The 16,081-nt window shown below is 41.6% G+C and overlaps 1 protein-coding gene across 3 annotated transcripts; it reads left to right on the plus strand.

Moving 5' to 3' along the window:
- The first annotated feature begins 1,946 nt into the window (after window positions 1-1,946).
- mybl1 (MYB proto-oncogene like 1) lies at window positions 1,947-14,291 on the plus strand. 3 transcript variants are annotated; one of them, XM_085763277.1, is made up of 16 exons: window positions 1,947-2,399; window positions 4,994-5,093; window positions 5,261-5,332; window positions 5,518-5,610; window positions 6,344-6,564; window positions 6,664-6,865; window positions 6,965-7,039; window positions 7,337-7,447; window positions 8,334-8,555; window positions 9,068-9,460; window positions 9,562-9,701; window positions 9,810-9,924; window positions 10,018-10,134; window positions 10,256-10,360; window positions 10,496-10,678; window positions 11,371-14,291. In XM_085763277.1, the coding sequence occupies exons 1-16, from the start codon at window positions 2,377-2,379 to the stop codon at window positions 11,494-11,496; spliced, it is 2,298 nt and encodes a 765-aa protein (XP_085619403.1). In that variant the 5' UTR covers window positions 1,947-2,376; the 3' UTR covers window positions 11,497-14,291. The 3 variants fall into 3 exon arrangements, with proteins under 3 accessions (XP_085619403.1, XP_085619404.1, XP_085619405.1); XM_085763278.1 differs by having other exon boundaries at window positions 9,086-9,460; XM_085763279.1 differs by lacking the exon at window positions 7,337-7,447 and having other exon boundaries at window positions 11,371-13,384.
- The last annotated feature ends 1,790 nt before the right edge of the window (window positions 14,292-16,081 follow it).

Raw genomic sequence — 16,081 nt, forward strand, 5'->3', positions numbered from 1 at the left:
TGCAAAACAAATCTACCCATGGGTATTAATAAAGTTACCTGACTTGACTTGACTTGAGGTTTAATCTAAGAAACATAACCAGTTTATAAAACAGCTACATAGCATTAAAAATTTGGCTTACATATATAAACGCAACAGTAGTAATAATTCAATGTAATCTACTTCTGTACTCTTATTTAGAATAATTTTCAGGGATACAATAGTTTCCCACTAGAACGGCATCATGTTGGACATGTTCAAAAGTTCTTGTCTACATAGATTTTAAGTTATGATTGGGTAAATTTGTATTTAATCAAATTATGAGGAAAACAAACAAACAAAAACATTCAGACATGCAGACATTAAATTCCGTCCTGGTGTATTTGCACAACTGCCAAATCAACATTGTCAGTAATAGGCATTCCTTAAGCTTTGTACAAGATGGTTTGGAAGATCTTGACAAATTAAATAAGTTGGAAAAAAAAATGAAATCCATACAAACCACATAAGTCAAGGTTTGTAAAATAGAGTATTTATCTAGCACAACAGAAAATAAAGGTTGATTTTGAGGGAGGCTGATTCTTCACTTACTGTAGTCAATGTCATGCCATGATTCAAGGCTTTTATTTTTGGCGGCATTCTAAGTAATTTCCGGTCTTGTTGTGGTTGTCTTGACGCAACTTCTATTAGCCTCAGAAATGTCAACATTGACAAGTCAAACAGTGTCACCTGCAGGTAGAAAGGCAGGACATGCATAAAAATCCTCCTGATCATCCAGTTTTACATCCAAAGACATTGAGAGCTCATCGCCGATAAGGGACAGAAAAAGAAATACCTATAAGCAACTGGGAATGTTATTTATCATATTACAATTATGACAGAGTTCAAATTATAATACATCAAGTAGCTATACATTATTATTGGATTAATTATAAGTGACAGTGGTGGAAAATATATCTCCATATTACAAATATAGTTTAAACTTCGAGTGCTGACATGTCAAAATTCATACAGACGCAATGCACCACTTACCGCCTCAAAAAAAAAAAAAAAAACATGTCCTGAGTCGACCTACCTGCCCAGAGCTGATTGCACGCAGGCGAACAACAACCAGAGATGCTGTGATAAATCAAAAGGAAAAGTGGGATCTGTGAAACTATTGCAATGAGATAATATATGAACAAGACACATATCGGTGATAAAAGACTGTATTTGTGGCTTTTTAGGCATTAAACAAGGAATAACCCATGCAGAAAGTTTTGTCCAGAAGGGGTCAGCAGAATACAATTCAAAAGAGCTGAATGAGTGAATCGTGGGTGTGCAAGAGAATGAATGCTGCAAACATTTCTCCAGAGCCTTTGCATTAATTTCAAACCTAAAATATTATGCAATGATTACATGATTTAATATAATAATTCATATACTGCAAAGCCACTGATCTCACAAACAAACAAAAAAATATAAAGGGGTATAATCCATCCACACTCCAATACAGACATGCATCCTCATACAAAAAAAAGAGGAGAATTATGCGCCATGCTTTATGAATGTGTTTTGTTTAATATTAATAGTGGATTAAGGGACAGATTTGAAGATTAGATTCATTGTGCTTGCTTCCAGTGATATTTCTTGGCTTGAAACCTCCTGGTATTCCCTGAAGGAGGCCCCTGAAAGCCCCGGCGCCCCACATTGAGCCACCACCACCGCCCCGATGAAAAGATCCATTCAACTGCAGAAGGTGACAGTACAGTTGTCTCAACTAACACCCGCCTCCCGCAGACGTTTCAGCCAATGAAACCGAACCGCCTCCGACTTCTAAACCAATCACACGCCGACGCTGCCTCATCTGTGGCCAATCAGCTTCGAGTTCCGACTTCTCCTTTTCACTGCCCCGTTCTCGACCAATCAGAGGCGAGGCCGCCTGCGCAGAGGGCTGGGCGCGAGAATCGGCGGGATGGACAAAAATCATAACGCCAAACAGAAATACAGAAGAGTAAAGATAGAAACAGCCCGGACAGAGAGCAATGGGAGGAACGTGTTAAGCCTCTCCATTGTAATATCAGCTTCTTTTATTTATTTTTTAACGCGTTTTCCATTGTAAGGGAGAAATATCAGAAGAGACACAGCGACGCTTTCCATTGGAAAAAAGGATGTTACGGACGACAAGCAAGGTTTTTACCGAGAGAGCTTAATGTTATTGACTGTGCAAATAAGTTAGCGCGCCAGCTAGCCGGATAATGCTAGCTGGACACTGCCACGGCTCATAAGAAGAAACCAACGATGACTGACAGCGCCTTCTTCTATGGATACACGTGTCTTAATGTGGATTTTTAGAGAGCTGCCAAACACAGGTTCGTCTTTGAAAAGGTTCAACCATCCTGCAGCAGACTCACTGTCATGGACAACATGAAAACACGCAGGTGGGTGCCAGCAGTAACAGTAAGTTACAGCGCTGCTGTTTTCATTATCTGGTCGCGGCGCTAGCCATCTGTCACTGTCGAGGGTGCTTCTGTGCAGCTCTTGTGAGAAAAAAAAAAAAAAGATCAGGTGGTTTTGGATCAGAGGGGCTGCTAATGTAGAGTGGACATTCATGCTGCACATTTCATCTGATGCATGTGCACCTGCACAGCTACACTGTCTTTACACGTAATGAATGAGAAGCGCCTGTAATAAGTATATTATATATTGTGATGAATGGCAAACTATACGTACCTCTCCTAACATGCAAAATATCCCGAGACGTGTTGTTTTAAACATTGATTACAGTGTTATTCATGCCAGTATTATCAGAAATTACAAGCTATAAAGTAATAGTTATTGTTCTGCACTGGAGGCGCGCTGCCCATAACAGTGGTTATGTAACATCAGCAGCACTGGAAACACTTTATTTGAAGGTGACAGCTCAGCCATAGAAGTTGCAGTAAATGAAAGTTTCTTTTCCCCCAGGTCATTCTGCTCTCAAATCAAGCGGTTGATTTAATAAGATACGTGCTGTTTTTACATGTATTTGACCACTAGTGTTTCTGCTACGTGAAAAAGAGGTCGTAGGGGGAAAGTCCCAGGGTTTCCTAAGCTGTTTCAGAAAAGTACCTGAGAGAACAGATGTGTGTTTGTGGTGAGACTTGTACGTGTAACACTGAATTATAATGACCAATAGGAGCAGAATACAGGTTGTTTACATTTAGGCTACGTGGATGAAATGAAGTACATTCATAATCAAGTGTCATAATTATTATCAAAAACACACATAGGTATAAGATCAGACATTCCTTCATTGTCATCATTATTATTATTATTGGATGATTAGATTATCTGATCAACATAATATCAACTGAAAACTACACTGATAATGAACTGATAATGATTGGCCACTTATCAAGCAATATGCCACACATTTGCTGGTTCCATCTTATTGAATGTGAGGATTTGCTGCTTTTATTTAACATTTTGCTTATAAATTATTTTATTAATTTACTTTTTGGGTTAAGCAATTTGAAGATCCTTGACCATTAATCAATATTGTCTGACATTTTACAAATTAAGCAATTTATTGTAAATAGATTTTAACACAGATCATCAAAAATGTGAATACTCGTTAATTGAAGCTTTAATGATGATTATATTTGTTCATCTTGAAGTAGGTCTTTATGTCTCATCTTAACTACATACCCCTCCTTGTCTTCACATCTGGAGAGAAATGATTGGCTGTTTTTTCTTTCACGAGTTTGTTCTGCACATCCTACACCTCAGAACATCCCATTACCTGTTAATGACAGGTGAGGTGAGGATCCTGTTCACCTATGCAGAAAAAATATGGTTGGTCCCATGGGATTTATTTCAAGTGGGGAAATGACGTATGAAACAAAACGTGAAAAGCAGCTTATATAAAGTCTGTCTGTTTTTTGAAACTTTTTGAACCACTGGACCGTTAGTGCTCTGCCATCCCCCTGACCACACCCCAGTGCACCGCCTCCTCCATCTCAATGACGCACACACACACACACACTCGCACACCTCTGGAGGTGAAAGAGCCTGTTGATGTGGGATCGCCCCCTCTCCTGCAGCCCCTTCATTGCCCCTCCTTTCCTGCTCAGCCTATGGTCCAGACTCATTTCCCCACTTTGCTTTTGCTCTAGTGAGGGAATCGGACCACACCAGAGTTTCAGCTGGTGTGTTGAAGTTTCCACAGTGAAGAGGAGCTTTCATCCTCAGTCTGATACGAGCCCTGAGGAAAACAGTCTTTTCCCCTCGTGCCTAATCCATACACACTGTGCATGTGTGATTGCTAAGTTTTGCTCTATGGTAATAATAGCTTTTTTGGGAACAGCGAGCTTAATTTGTCCTCCATTTATTAAAGTTTGCTCCTCTACCACAAAGAAAGTGTTGCCCAGCAGCAAGTTTTATGGGAACACAGGCCATCCAGTGCTCGCTGCCAACTTCTTGTGTCAGTAAAGAGGAATTCTGTGCCCTTCAATATAGTCATATATGAGCATTACTTTCCTTTTTTTTTTTTTTTTTACCTTGACGTGGTTCTGTTCAACCCCATCATGTCCTACCTCTAAATAAAAGAGTGACTGTTCTTCCTGTTGCACTCAGTAAGTAGTAAAAACATGTTGCTTGAGTCATTTTTAGCCGCACTAGAATGACTGGAATCCTCTGTGCTTCCTTTTACTCTATTACCTTTTATTGCTTGTGTTGGCTGTGACTTTCAAACTGTGCCGGACCACAACCGGCCAGTTCACTCACTAACTTAGATGCAGACAGCGTGCTGTGCGCTCTCACTTTCAATACGAGCTTGTCGAATAAAATTCCCATGAACTCCAGTAGCCACATCTTTCTACTCGCTTAAACTGACAAATTAAGAGAGAGGCGAGCTTTCCATGTATGCATCTGCAGATGGTCTAATCTAATCAGGGTACAGCAGTTATTCACAGACCTTCTATAGAAATCTTATTAATAAAACCTGTTCTTCTTTTGCTCTCTTCCACATTTGTCCTGTCCTGTGTGTTTTCAGCACTGACGAGGATGAAGAGCTGCACTCCACAGATCCTGAGAGTAAAGAGAAGAGCAAAGATAAAAAGACGCTGTGCAAAGTAAAGTGGTCCCGTGATGAGGTAAGTTTATTACCGACACAAGCGAGGGCTGCACTCACAGGAGTTTTCTAGGTTATTTGATTGTGTGAAATTGAGACTTTGTACTTTGTCTTCTTGTAAATAAGATTGTGTTAAGCATGTCACTCTGTTTCTTTTTCTTTCACTTTCCCGCCTCTCTCTGTTTTCAGGATGAAAAGCTGAAAAAGCTTGTTGAACAGCATGGAACTGACTCCTGGAAATTAATAGCCAACTTTTTTCCCGTACGTATACAGTGTAACATGTCTGCATTGTGATAATTAAGAGCAATATCTCATTGCTCGGTGAAGCCATGTGTGCAGTGTCCGGAGAGTCGAGATGTATTTACAGCTGTCAGGAGGAGCAGGTCTAACTGTGAAGCAGTGGTGTGGTGTAATGAGGTGTTACGCTTTGTGTGTCGCTGCCACAGGGAAGGACAGATGGCCAGTGTCAGCACCGCTGGCAGAAGGTGCTCAACCCAGAGCTGGTGAAAGGACCCTGGACAAAAGAGGAGGATCAAAAGGTAAGAGGAGCTGGGAGTTCCTGTTCTAGACAGACAAAATAGGTAAATGATAGGTGAGACAGAAGGAAGCTGCGGGGAGTGTTAAGAGCTTAGGATAAGTGAAAGAACACAACACAAATATAAAAAGCCACACTCTGCAGTGTATCTTTTACCTTCAGACCATCAGCGCTGTGCACACGCGCGGGCTTCCTTCCCGCCAAAAACACTCACCGCCCCAGCTTCTTGTTTTCAAGTCAATTCTCCACTACGTCATCCGTAATAAAACACAGACCTTCCAAGTCACTAGTTTTCGAGCCGAGCCCTTCTTTGTACAGAACCGGGCTCTAATGTCTTCTGCAGCTCTGAGATGAGCAATGCGTTCCTTAAATGGATCACTGTTCTCCAAGAATGTCAAGAATGGTGTTTCATTCCTGTGAAATCTTGGCATCATAACAGAAACAAAGAGCTATCAATAAGGGCTTTGGCTGCCAGTAATGACATCACAGCATTTTTCAACTGGAACAGAAACAAGCTCTGCTGCTACAGGCAAAGTTTTCTTAACACCGGAGCTGCTGTTGGCTAAAAATACATAAAGAGGAAAATATGATTTCCCTCTTGATACAAAGCAGTAGTTTGAATGAATCCATGTACAGTCTTACTCCATCCTTTCAAATGACAAAGAACACAAACAGAATATGCACCAGTGTGTGGATTATAATGTTATTATTGAATAATTATGATCATGTTTGTATAGGTTATTGACCTGGTGCACAAGTACGGTCCCAAGCGTTGGTCAGTGATCGCGAAGCACCTCCAGGGCAGGATTGGAAAGCAGTGCCGTGAACGATGGCACAATCACCTCAACCCAGAGGTGAAAAAGTCTTCATGGACTCAGGAAGAGGATCAAATCATCTACGAAGCCCACAAACGCCTGGGCAACCGCTGGGCAGAGATCTCCAAGCTACTTCCTGGACGGTAAATACAACCTCACATGTCTCTCTCTCTCTACATTTATGGTAATTGATTGCGGATATGAGTTTTGAGTAAAAAAAATTTTGATTTTCTCCCCAACAGGACAGACAACTCCATCAAGAACCACTGGAACTCCACCATGAGGAGGAAGGTGGAGCATGAGGGCTACCTGCAAGACGACAGCAAGACTTTGACTTCCTCTCACAGCGGAGCGAAGAGACGCCACCACAGGCTGTGTCCTCCACCTCCAGCAGAGACACAGAGCTGCGATCGCAGTCCCCTGTCCATACTTGGGCCCAACCAGGTCCTCTTTCAGTTCGCACATTTCATTACATGATGCTTTTTATCTCTTTTGTTTTTGTCCTCCGTGAGTTTTACCTGGACGTGTTTCTCTGTGTTTCAGATGGGAGGATATCCGTTTGATCCTCACAGTGGACATGTGATGGACAGTCTTTCTGAAAACTCGGGCTTCGTATCGGTGAGTCTTTATGGATCTCTCTGCATGCCAGTTGGGAAAACTTGTCACATTCTTTATTTTCTGGACTTTCTGTAGATAATCCTTGTGATTGCTAACTCTGGACTTCAAGTCTAATACTTGAATGTCCTGTTATTTTCATCTAACAATCAATAACTGACAAAAAAAAGGGGATGCATCTCAATTGATCCCGTAAATATTTTATGTGTAAATCTGTTTTTGTTTTTGTCTGGTTTTTCTTAACTCTTTCCTTTCCTCCTGTCCTCTCGACCTCTCCTCCCTGACATTTGTTTATTCCAGCCATCCTGCCTGGATGATCCTGACAGAGAACAAAGAATTAAGGAGCTTGAGCTGCTGCTTATGTCAGCAGAGAATGAAGTCCAGCGACAAGCGCAGTGCAGAGGTCCATGTGTAAGAACACACTCCGAATGTGTGTTAGCATACTTAGCCAGCATAGCCCGCCTGTGTCTATAGCTGACATACACTGTAAAAAGGGTCAATTTAGTATTAATTTTTCTACTTAACTGAGTCTTAAAATCAAATTAAAGTGAGATAAAGGCACAATCTTACAAATATTCCTCAATTAGATTTTCTTTTTTGCCTTTTTTTGATTAGATTCTTCAAAAAATACGATATTTGATTCTAGAAAATTCCCAAATCCTATCTCTTCACTTTACTTTACCTCACTTTAAAGAAAAGAAGATTTTAAAGCTCAAGTCTTGATTGACTCAGTGATGGACTTTTTGCAGTGTATACATGTGAAAACAAGGCTGGTACACACATACGCGTGCCTGTAGCCTGATTTGCTGTAGTGTTGCTATAGTAACTACCTTCCCCATCTTGCTACTCATTCAGACTGGCCTGAGGCTTTGCTTGGTAGCCACCTCCACCCCCCTATTACCATTGTCCCCAACATGAACCTGCTCCCTCATCCCCAACCCCAGTCCCCATGGCCACGCTCAGCCAGAAGTTTGGTTTTGAACCAAGCGCTCTGTCTCTCCTGTTCCTCCTCTGTTTCCCCCTGACATTGTTTTTACATTTCATTCACTGTATTCATTCACTACCCCATTCTTCACAGACTTCATATTGCAAGATTTATTGGTCAAGACTGGGTAGATACCGCAGCATCCACTGTGGTCTCAGACCTCTGGACACCAGTGCATGTTACAGCATCACCCAGTGTTTTCCACACTTTCTTGTTTAAAGTTTGATGCTATTTACAAAACATTTTCACATCAAATCAGCTGCTGGAGCCACAGATCTAACACCAGTGTTGTCTCCCTCCTGTTACCCCCAGAGCTTGGAGCAGTACTGGTCAGACGGCGTGTCAGACGACACACTGACCACAAGCAGCAGCAGCCTGGAGGAGCAGGCAGAGAGAAGACCCTGGACAGGTCCCCAGGGTCCCTCCGCGCAACTTCCTGTCTCTCCCAGCAAGTTCCTGGCGGTGGAGGCCAGCACTGTGCTCTCCACCCTGCAGATAGCAGAGTTTGCAGAAACCATGGAGCTCATTGACTCCGTAAGTGAGAGGGAGCACGACAGAAAACAAAAAGTACACTGCAAAAACCCCAAATCTAAGAAGAATATTTGTCCTGTTTCTAGTCAAAATGTCATTTTCAGTCAAAACAAATCTCATTATAATTAAAATAAGACTCATCACATAAAAAGTAGCTTGTTTTAGACACTTTTTTTTTTACTTCTTTCAAGCTTATTTTCAATTGAAATAAGTAGAAAAATCTGATAATGGAGCAAGTTTTTCTTTCTTATTACAAGCACAAAAACTTGCTTTCACTGATTGTTCTACTTATTTCAAGTGAAAATTAATTTGAAACAAGTGAAAATTGATCAAAAACAAGATAATTTGTAGGTGATGCGTCTTATTTTAAGTGGAAAGAGATTAGTTTTGACTAGAAATGAGACATTTTGACAAGAAATAAGACAAATATTCTTGGAAAGATTTTGAGTTTTTGCAGTGTATCTCCAGTTGAATTAGTTGAAAACGCTCATGAATGTATTAAAGATCTACTGTAGATGTGTTTTGCACTGCAGGATCCTAGCGCATGGAGCGACATGGCCAGTTTTGACCTGTCGGAGGCGACAACACCGCCCAGGCACAACCAAGCGGGCTACAGCACCCTCCTGCAGGAGAAGACGATGGATACGTCAGTGGGCTACGCAGTCAACACATCGACCGCCGTTTCAGGACGAGACAAGAACTGTGCTTCGTTCGGTGTGGGCAGCGGCGCCGCCCTGACTCCCATCAGCTCATCCAAACCCTCCCAAGCGTCCAACGGGAGGAGGAGGAGAAGAGAGAGGGGCGAACCGTCTCCGCTGTGCGACAGGACCTGCTCCTCCTTTTTGGAAAATATCTCAAATTCTCCCAAGAAAACACCAACAAAGTCACTGCCATTTACCCCGTCACGAGTAAACAAAATGTTTTGTTCTTTTTTTAATTCACATATCATAATCCAGTCATGCTGCGGTCATGTGACTATAACGTGCCTTATGTGGCTTTTTTCCCTCAGTTTTGCAACATATCAGGGGTGGAGCATCTGAATCTGGATAACCCCGCCCTCACCTCAACGCCTGTTTGCAGCCAAAGGTGCCTCCTTTACACGCCGGTCCACAAAGAAACCACACCCAAGCACCAGAAAGAGAATGACGGGTAAATAATTACATGCTAACATCACTATGGTTTTTGGATATTTCCCACAAAAATTTTAATCAGATAGGACGAGCGTACTCTAATAACTTTTTGTGGTTAACTCTGTAGCTCCCGGACCCCCAAATTCCGCAAAACTGTAATGATCCCGACCCCAAGGACCCCGACTCCTTTCAAAAATGCTTTGGCAGCTCAGGAGAAAATGCATGGGCCCCTGAAGATGGAGGTAAGATGTCAAACATTTATCTGTATGCTTGTATTTACGATCCTTAAATACTGCTGTTGTGGTTATATTTCCGCCTCTGTTTGTGTTTTTCAGCCGCAGCCTTTGGCATTTCTAGAGGAGGACATCCGAGAAGTTCTCAAGCAGGAAACTGGAGCAGACATCTTCAACAGAGCAGACGTCCAGCAAGACTACAGAGCATGGAAACACAATGTACGCGCTGCATTGTTTTCACTCCACATGAGACATCTCCAGTGAAATTAATAGAAATTGAAATTCTACCGTTGATGGAAAAAGAGGATTTACTGTTTGTATCTTGGCTCTTTGATTTCAGATGGATGGCCCAGCTAGAAAAGTGCGCAAATCCCTTGTGCTAGACCCTTGGGGGAAAGACTGCCTAAATGTCCAACTCTTTCAAGAGCAGCTCAACAATGCACAAGTAAGACACTTCAAGGACACTTAGCTAAGATTATTAGTTCAGCTACACATTTCTGAACTGTTGATTCAGCCTCTGGTTGTTGAAATACATTTAAAATGCTTTTGTGTCTGAATTAAGTTTATTGTCACACTGCAGGTGCCAGAAGAAAGTGTCATGACAGGCTCCTCGCTGATCAGCCCTGTCCCTGAGCAAGAGGAGTGCAGCCGCCCGTTGAGAGAGGAGCCCTCGCTCGTCCCTGTGCATCCAAATCGCTTCACCAGCCCACGGGTGAAGAAGCTCCCCACCTCTCACAAAACACCAAAACACGCTGCAGTGCAGGTATTTCAACACATCTGTGGGTCGTCAGCCATGGCAGAAATCTGCCTTCATCAGCTCTTGTTAACCATTCCCATGTCTTCTCATATTCAGTGTTGTAAACTGTTTTCTTGTCTCTATACAACATCTATTGCACGTCTGCCTGTCCTGGGTGACCAATCCCTCCTCTGTTGCTCCCTCTGAGGTTTCTCCAACTGTTTCCCTGTTAAAAGGGTTTTCTTGGGAGTTTTGCCTGTGATGTGATGTGAGGGTCTGAGTACAGAGGATGTTGCTATTTCATTTCATTTATTTGACGAGGACAATGCACATTAATGAACAAATTGGTGATGCACACATGACGTCATGTAAATATGCTGGATTTAGCTCAAAGCTAATTTCCATCCATATAGGCCTCACATTTAAAGATGGACAGATAAACAGAAAACAATAGGAAGGTAACTGCGTAAATATAAGAAAAAACAGAATATTTGAAGCAGTTACAACAATAAGAAAACAGATAACAACCTGCATAAATATAAGAGAGGACAGAGTACTAGCAGCAGATGATGCTGTGTAAAGCCCTTTGAGACAAACTGTTGTAAAAATGGGCTATACCAATAAAATTGCCTTGCCTTATGCTTATGCATTAAACAATATGATGTCAACTGTTTCATCCAAGATTGTGTAATTCTAACTGTCGGTGATCTTCTCCACAGGTGAGTGAGTGGGAAGCGGTGGTTTATGGGAAGACAGAGGACCAGCTGATCATGACAGAACAGGCCCGTCAGTACCTGAACCCTTACCCGTCGTCCGGCTCTACCTCAAGGGCCCTTGTGCTTTAAAGCCGTCCCCCCTTCGCTGCGCAGGCAACACTACAACGCCCATCCAACGACTAAAACCTCCACTGAATCTTGTAAGAGACAATCCAGTGAAGACAAATAAGTTTTATTTTTTATCATATGACGCAGAAATGCACTGCCAAGGATGTCCACAAAAAGGCACGGCTGCTGGTATTGTTTTTTTTTAACACATTTCTAGGTGACTGCCCGAGTACTTTGTTGTTTATAAGCTCGTCCTGTGCTTCCTTTTGAACACACACCGCTTGGCTACGGGAGCAGTTTTGTACAGGTATGAAAAAGGCTAGATTTTTTTTCCCCCCTGCACTAGTCAGTAACGTCGAAACAAGCTGCACACTCCGTAGGCTCTAGGAATAGTGTTTATTACTAGCAGTGGCTGCTTCTGAGTTTTATATCGTTAATATATTGTTTAAATAACATAAAAGACATTTTATGACGTAACGCTACTCATTTTGTATCTCCTCCAACTTGTTTTTGCTAAACTGCCCTATTGCTGCGACCAGATAGAAACCACGTACATGTACATGCAGCACTTGTAGCTTTTTACCGACACCCATGCATTCTTAAAATCACACCACAGACACACACGAGCAGTCCAGAATATTTTATTAATCATTGCTTTTGAATTAGAAGCACAACATTAAAGGTACGTGGTTTCTCTGGGCCGGCAGCGCTACATTGCTGAATGCTTATCCATGGTGATGTGAAGTTTTTGAGGATGGAAATAGGAAGCTGTCAGTATTGCACTACTGAGTCGATTTTGCTGCTGAGAAAGGCGCAATGTTTTTAAGGGCAAACTGGATAGCACTTGTGATGGTATCTTGTTTTTCTTTTTCTTTCTTTTTTTTAACAACGCAACGTTTCCTTTCCAAGGCCATAGTGTCCGTCGAGACATCGGTTGAATGTATTTCATTGCAATGTACATGTGTAAGAACCTCAAGTATGGAAGGGTACCTTTATGTTTATTTCTCTTTGTTTTATTTATTATCTGACAGCTCTAAAGCTTAGATATTAATATAAATCGGATACCATGAGTTTTTTATTTTTTTTTATTTTAAAGAAGTTTAACTTTGCTGACAAAACAGCCTCCAAACCCTCACCTACACTAAAAGCAGTTCTCTATCATACAAAATGAATGGTCACCGTTGCTGTGGTCAGTAGTTTCAATGCGTCACTGACCAGTTTTCATATCATCAGTGTTTTACAACAGGCATTTGGTCGAGAAGGATTTACTTTTTATTTGAAGGCTGTAGGTTTTATTTATTTAATGTCTACTAATTTATTTATTTCTTTAAAAAAAAAACATTTAAGAGAAATTATTGAAGAATTTTATTGTCTTTTTCAAAATCAGGATTGGGCTACCGTTCAGTTTCATTTCTCCAAGTTAGAAGAACATGCACTGCCACTAATTTAATGTTAATTTCTTTTTCCTCACCAGGCCAGATCTAGTTCGAAGTTATCATTGTGTAGTTGAATCTGTGACGTTGTAACATATAGGTAGGACATTTTTCTTCCTTTGATTCAAATGTTCTCTTCGCTGTTAGGTAGCAGGACTCCATCTCCGACCTCTAATCATAGACAAATTGCACTTTTTACTCATCATTTAATTTTAAATGTTTGTTCATTCTGATGATGTAGCTTTTGTCCTCTTTTATTTTTATTTTTGGTTTTGTGTGCGTGCGTGTGTGTCTGTGTGCGTGCGTGCAAGATGGACGTCTCCCTCGTTTTTGTAATGAATGCTGGCATTAAGATCATGCTGCTTGGTTTTAACTTGTTCTTTTCTCCTGTTCTGCTGCAGACAAATAGACAAATGTGTGTAAATACACTACATGACCGCCTCGCGTAAAAAACATTTTTAGACAGATGGCTGTGGGCAAAAACAGAAAAAAGAAAAAAAAATCACAGCTAACACAGACCATCCTTTCAGAACAAGATCTAAATTTGACCACCGCAGCATCGAAGTGTGTCAACAACATTTTATCCTGCTGAAATGCCCTTGAGCAAGACCTCTCCTCCCTGCCACTCACTCATTATAAAATATAATGTAAATACACATGACTTTGTGTGTGACTGAAGAAACATACTGCTGCACTGTGCTTCCGCGTTAACACAAAATTTTTTAACCATCCTGAAACAAACCTTTCGATAATCTGGTTAAGTAACACTACAGCTATAAATGGTCTTTGTATTATCGGCATTAATGGATCCAGTATTAGTTATAATCTGGATTATCCTGCTTTAGGCATTTGAGTGAGAATAAGAAGGGAATCTTGTCAAGGAGATCAAGAGGAAAGATCAGAAGTATATCACAGCTCTAAAACAGAAAGTAGACTAACATCCACACAAGACATTTGTATTTTATTTTAATCCGGTGTCTTCGATGTGTCTAATCTGTAAATATTTGTGTTGCGTGTTCTTTTTGTTGGTTTGACTTGTGTTTGTACATTCCATTTGTTAAAAAATCCAAGTAAATATGTTTGTATGTTAACAACACTTGGCCATGTAACATCATAGGTTTTTGAGGGAATTAAGTACATAGACAGGATAGTAGCATCTGCCATATACTACTGCAGTTATGCATGAGCAATACACAAGATACACAAGATGCTGGACTTTGCTTTCATTTACAAGGAGAATCACAGATGTAACACTTGCGCAATATTTTGTAGCATTTTTTTCAGTTGAACTCATAACCAAGGTACCATAGAAATCTTGCCAACTGTCTTTGTGACCATGTACTTAATTTGGAAAAAATAAATGCATCTGTTGCATGACTTCCATGGTTAATTTCCTGTGTTGTATTTTTCCTTTTCTTCTTTTTTTCCTTCTTTCTTTCTCTGGCTTACACCCCGAGTACAAATTAGCGTATGTTACAGGGTGTTTGCCGTGTAATAAAGATTTCTGACCATTCTTTAGTTTTTCTGACGTGCTCACAGCGGGCATTACAACATCTTGAGCTCCTGCCAAAAAAAATGATCTTTTTTGAGAGCCGTTTCCTTCAGGAGGGGGGAAAATGGAGATGGAAATCGGCCGATTTTAATTACATCTTGCCGCTTTTCTCCAGGTGGAGTTGACAGTCGAGCAGGTGATTTGGGGTGCGACTGACTGATGGAGTGGTTTAAAGATGACACCCCCCCTGTAATGTCTGTATGTATATGTTGGGATGCTGTCAACTTGGCCTGGGGTTTAGGGGACACGAGCCCCCTCCATCAGAACAAGAGGCCTCTCCACAGGGTCAGCTGCTGGCCCTAAAGGGGCCCACTCACCCATGACTTAATGCCCCCGGGCTCCTTTGTCCTCGGGGCTGTTGGTTTTTACAGGCCCATTCACTCAATTGCCCCCCAAATGGAGGGAGGCAAAGAAACGTGATGACTTGCCTTATGCTGAAGGAGCAGCGGTGCACACGCATGCAAACAATGCGCACATAAACACACGGGCACCGCATGCACGCCATGTCCACTTAATCAATCTGTCCTCCCTTCTCTCTCATCCTCCTACAAGAGGCTCTATTGTTCTTGTTTGACCCACACTGAGAGTTGAAAGATGTCAGGGACCTTTTGCCTCTTAATTGGTTATTGGCAGCAGCCTTTCCACCTTATGCTTCGTGCATGTATTTAAAGGATGCAGTCCATCTATTATAGTGACTTGTGACACATGGACAGATACCTGTTGTGCACAGGCTTGTTAGATTTGCAGAGCTGTTTCTCTAAGGATTACTAAAAGCATTTTTTAATCTATTTATTCTCATATATGTATGATAACAAACACTTGAAATGTTCAATCTACAATCCACTTCCTGAGCAGGTTCCTCTGTATGTAACAATATCCATTAATGGCCTTTTTAAGGTGTGTGTGTTTGTGTTTTCATGTGTTTTGGGCCTGCAGGCCTCTGAGCACACACCCAAAAGCAAGCGCACAAACTCTCTCTCCCTCGCTCTCGCTGTGTGTCACACACACACGCACACACACACTGTTTGCCTTTGTGTATGCTAGACAGCAGATGGCAGCCCATTATAGGGCTGACAGAGCAGTCATCTGGCAGGCACCCTGTTACCCCTCCTCCCCCCGCTCTCTCTCTCCCTCTCCCCCCATTCCCCCAAAGACACCCAGCACAAAACAGCAGGGATAGGACACTTTTAGGCGGGAGAGTGCACAGCCCTTGGATTGTGTGTGTGTGTGTGTGTGTTAAAACTGGACCCTGGCCTTTCTGCCCAATATAGGTCACTGTTTCCACTTGTGTGTGTCAGCAGAGTGTGAGGTAACCCAGCTCACACTGCAGGATCCCAGTCGACTCAGGACTTGCTGTATTTTGTATGTGCCCTTATCTGAATTTGAATAATTCACTGTCAAGCACATATAAGAGAGTGCTATTCTCAGCTATCATCAGATACGTAGCTACAGCTCTTATTTATGCACATATTGCATATTACAGTATATCTCATTAAGAAAACCTTGTTAAAATCTGTAATCTGGTTTATGCAAGATATTCCTAGTAATTCCTACGGAAATAGAGCTTGAGATAAGCCGTAACAGTAACGACAGTGGAAAGCCCTCTCAGATATTCTCCTCA

The sequence above is a fragment of the Trachurus japonicus genome, chromosome 20, assembly GCF_045865225.1.
Source record: "Trachurus japonicus isolate A0001 chromosome 20, Traja_1.0".
Taxonomy (NCBI): Eukaryota; Metazoa; Chordata; class Actinopteri; order Carangiformes; family Carangidae; genus Trachurus; species Trachurus japonicus.

Coding starts and splice junctions, on each gene's coding strand:
- mybl1 (XM_085763277.1), top strand. CDS start 2,377: ATGGACAACATGAAAACACGCAG. Junction 5,094..5,260: donor TAAAGTGGTCCCGTGATGAG/GTAAGTTTATTA, acceptor CTCTGTTTTCAG/GATGAAAAGCTGAAAAAGCT. Junction 10,135..10,255: donor ACAGAGCATGGAAACACAAT/GTACGCGCTGCA, acceptor CTTTGATTTCAG/ATGGATGGCCCAGCTAGAAA.